This window comes from Arachis duranensis, chromosome 9 (assembly GCF_000817695.3).
Source record: "Arachis duranensis cultivar V14167 chromosome 9, aradu.V14167.gnm2.J7QH, whole genome shotgun sequence".
Lineage (NCBI taxonomy): Eukaryota > Viridiplantae > Streptophyta > Magnoliopsida > Fabales > Fabaceae > Arachis > Arachis duranensis.
This window is the reverse complement of record NC_029780.3, coordinates 107,607,911-107,609,484: the sequence shown is the minus strand read 5'-3', so window position 1 is coordinate 107,609,484 and position 1,574 is coordinate 107,607,911. Positions and strand designations below refer to the sequence as shown.

Sequence of the window (1,574 nt, the reverse complement as noted above, 5' to 3'; positions counted from 1 at the left end):
ATTTTATAATTAAAACTCGTTAAATAATAATTTAATATTATTAAATAATAATTTAATTAAATCTGTCATATATTATTTATGAGCTGTAATCTATCACCTGAGGTTTTTCAACTATTTATACAACTTTACTGCCTCGCCTAGATGTGTGGAAGCAAACGCGGAAATGATGCTTTGCTAGTACGCTCTCTCATCATTCAAAATCAAAAGCTCATCACAGTCCCAATGAGGAAGAAGCAATCTCCATTCATAATCACCCTCACAACCCTTTTTGTTCTCCTCCTCTCCATCTTCACAGGTACAGCAGCTCAAATCAAAGCAATATGATTCTTAGCTTTACTTGTTGGTTTTCATTTCATTGTTATGGAACAGTGGAAGGGGCTAAGAAGACATATGGGGTGGTTGGCAGCAGCAACGGGAATGTGAAATTGTTTGTGTTTGGGGATTCATACGTAGACACTGGCAATTTCATTCACTCGCAGTCGTATAAGCCTCCCTGCGGAATCACATTTCCTGGCCATCCTGGCGGAAGATTTTGCGACGGTCGTGTCCTCACCGATTATCTTGGTAACTGCTACGAAACATTCTCAACATTAATTATATTTCTGCATCCTCATTCTTCTTTTTCAATGCTCATAGAAATGGTAAAAACGTGATCCATTTTTCGTTTCCTCTTTCATTCCCTTTAATTAATTAAGTTGCCTTTGTTTTGTCATTGAAAAAAATGTTATATTAACTTTTTATAATTAAATATGATAGATATTTTGAATTTGAGTTTAGTTACATGGTCATTTAAATACTAATGAAATTCTCTTGGATGATTTCTCATTTAAAAAATATAGAAATTAACTTTTATTTAGTTAAAATTAGTTAATTTTAGAATTTAGAATTATAATTTAAGTTTTATAATTAAAAATTTACGATTGAAAAAGTTTAAGGGCCAGTAGATTTGTTCTGGCCACCACTTAGCCAGCAAAATAAAAACGAGTGATTCTTCATCATTAGATGAAATCTCACACCATTAAATACATTATTGATGGCTAATTAATAGCTACAATTCAAAAAATCTGCTGCCCCTAACACTTTTCTTTACGATTTAGAGTTTAAAATTTAAAATAGACATAGTAATCTTTAGAAAATTAATTAATATTGACTAAAAATTATTAATTACGTTACATTATTCTTTTTCATTGAATGAATTTGAAAATTAATTATATAATAATACATGATTTTAGATGTTTGAATAAAAATTTTATAGTATGAAAGTTAAATTCTTTAAATTTATTACATAATTTGTATAATTATAAATTTCTCTCATATGTATACATAAAGTATTTGAGTATAGTTGTTAAAATTGTACTTTTGAATAATATTTTTCCTTTTGTTATTATGGATGATGTCATATTTGCTGCTATAGTATTTTATAATTAATAATAAAATATGATAATAAACTAAGAAAAAGCGATAAATGATTGTTATTTGTACTATCTCATTAGATAAATTATATTATTTTACAATGAAATTAATCTAAGAAATTTTATATTTGATATTTTTTTTAATAAATACTCTCATCAAAC

At 27.4% G+C, this 1,574-nt stretch overlaps 1 protein-coding gene across 1 annotated transcript in view; it reads left to right on the top strand.

The window, feature by feature from the left end:
- Positions 1–157: 157 nt before the first annotated feature.
- Positions 158–1,574, top strand: part of LOC107466777 (GDSL esterase/lipase At5g03610-like) — a 5,888-nt gene continuing 4,471 nt past the window's right edge. The window contains exons 1-2 of the mRNA XM_016085774.3: positions 158–295; positions 370–564. Of these exons, the coding sequence (XP_015941260.3) occupies positions 223–295; positions 370–564 (268 nt within the window). The 5' untranslated portion in view covers positions 158–222. The remainder of the gene's footprint in view (positions 296–369; positions 565–1,574) is intronic.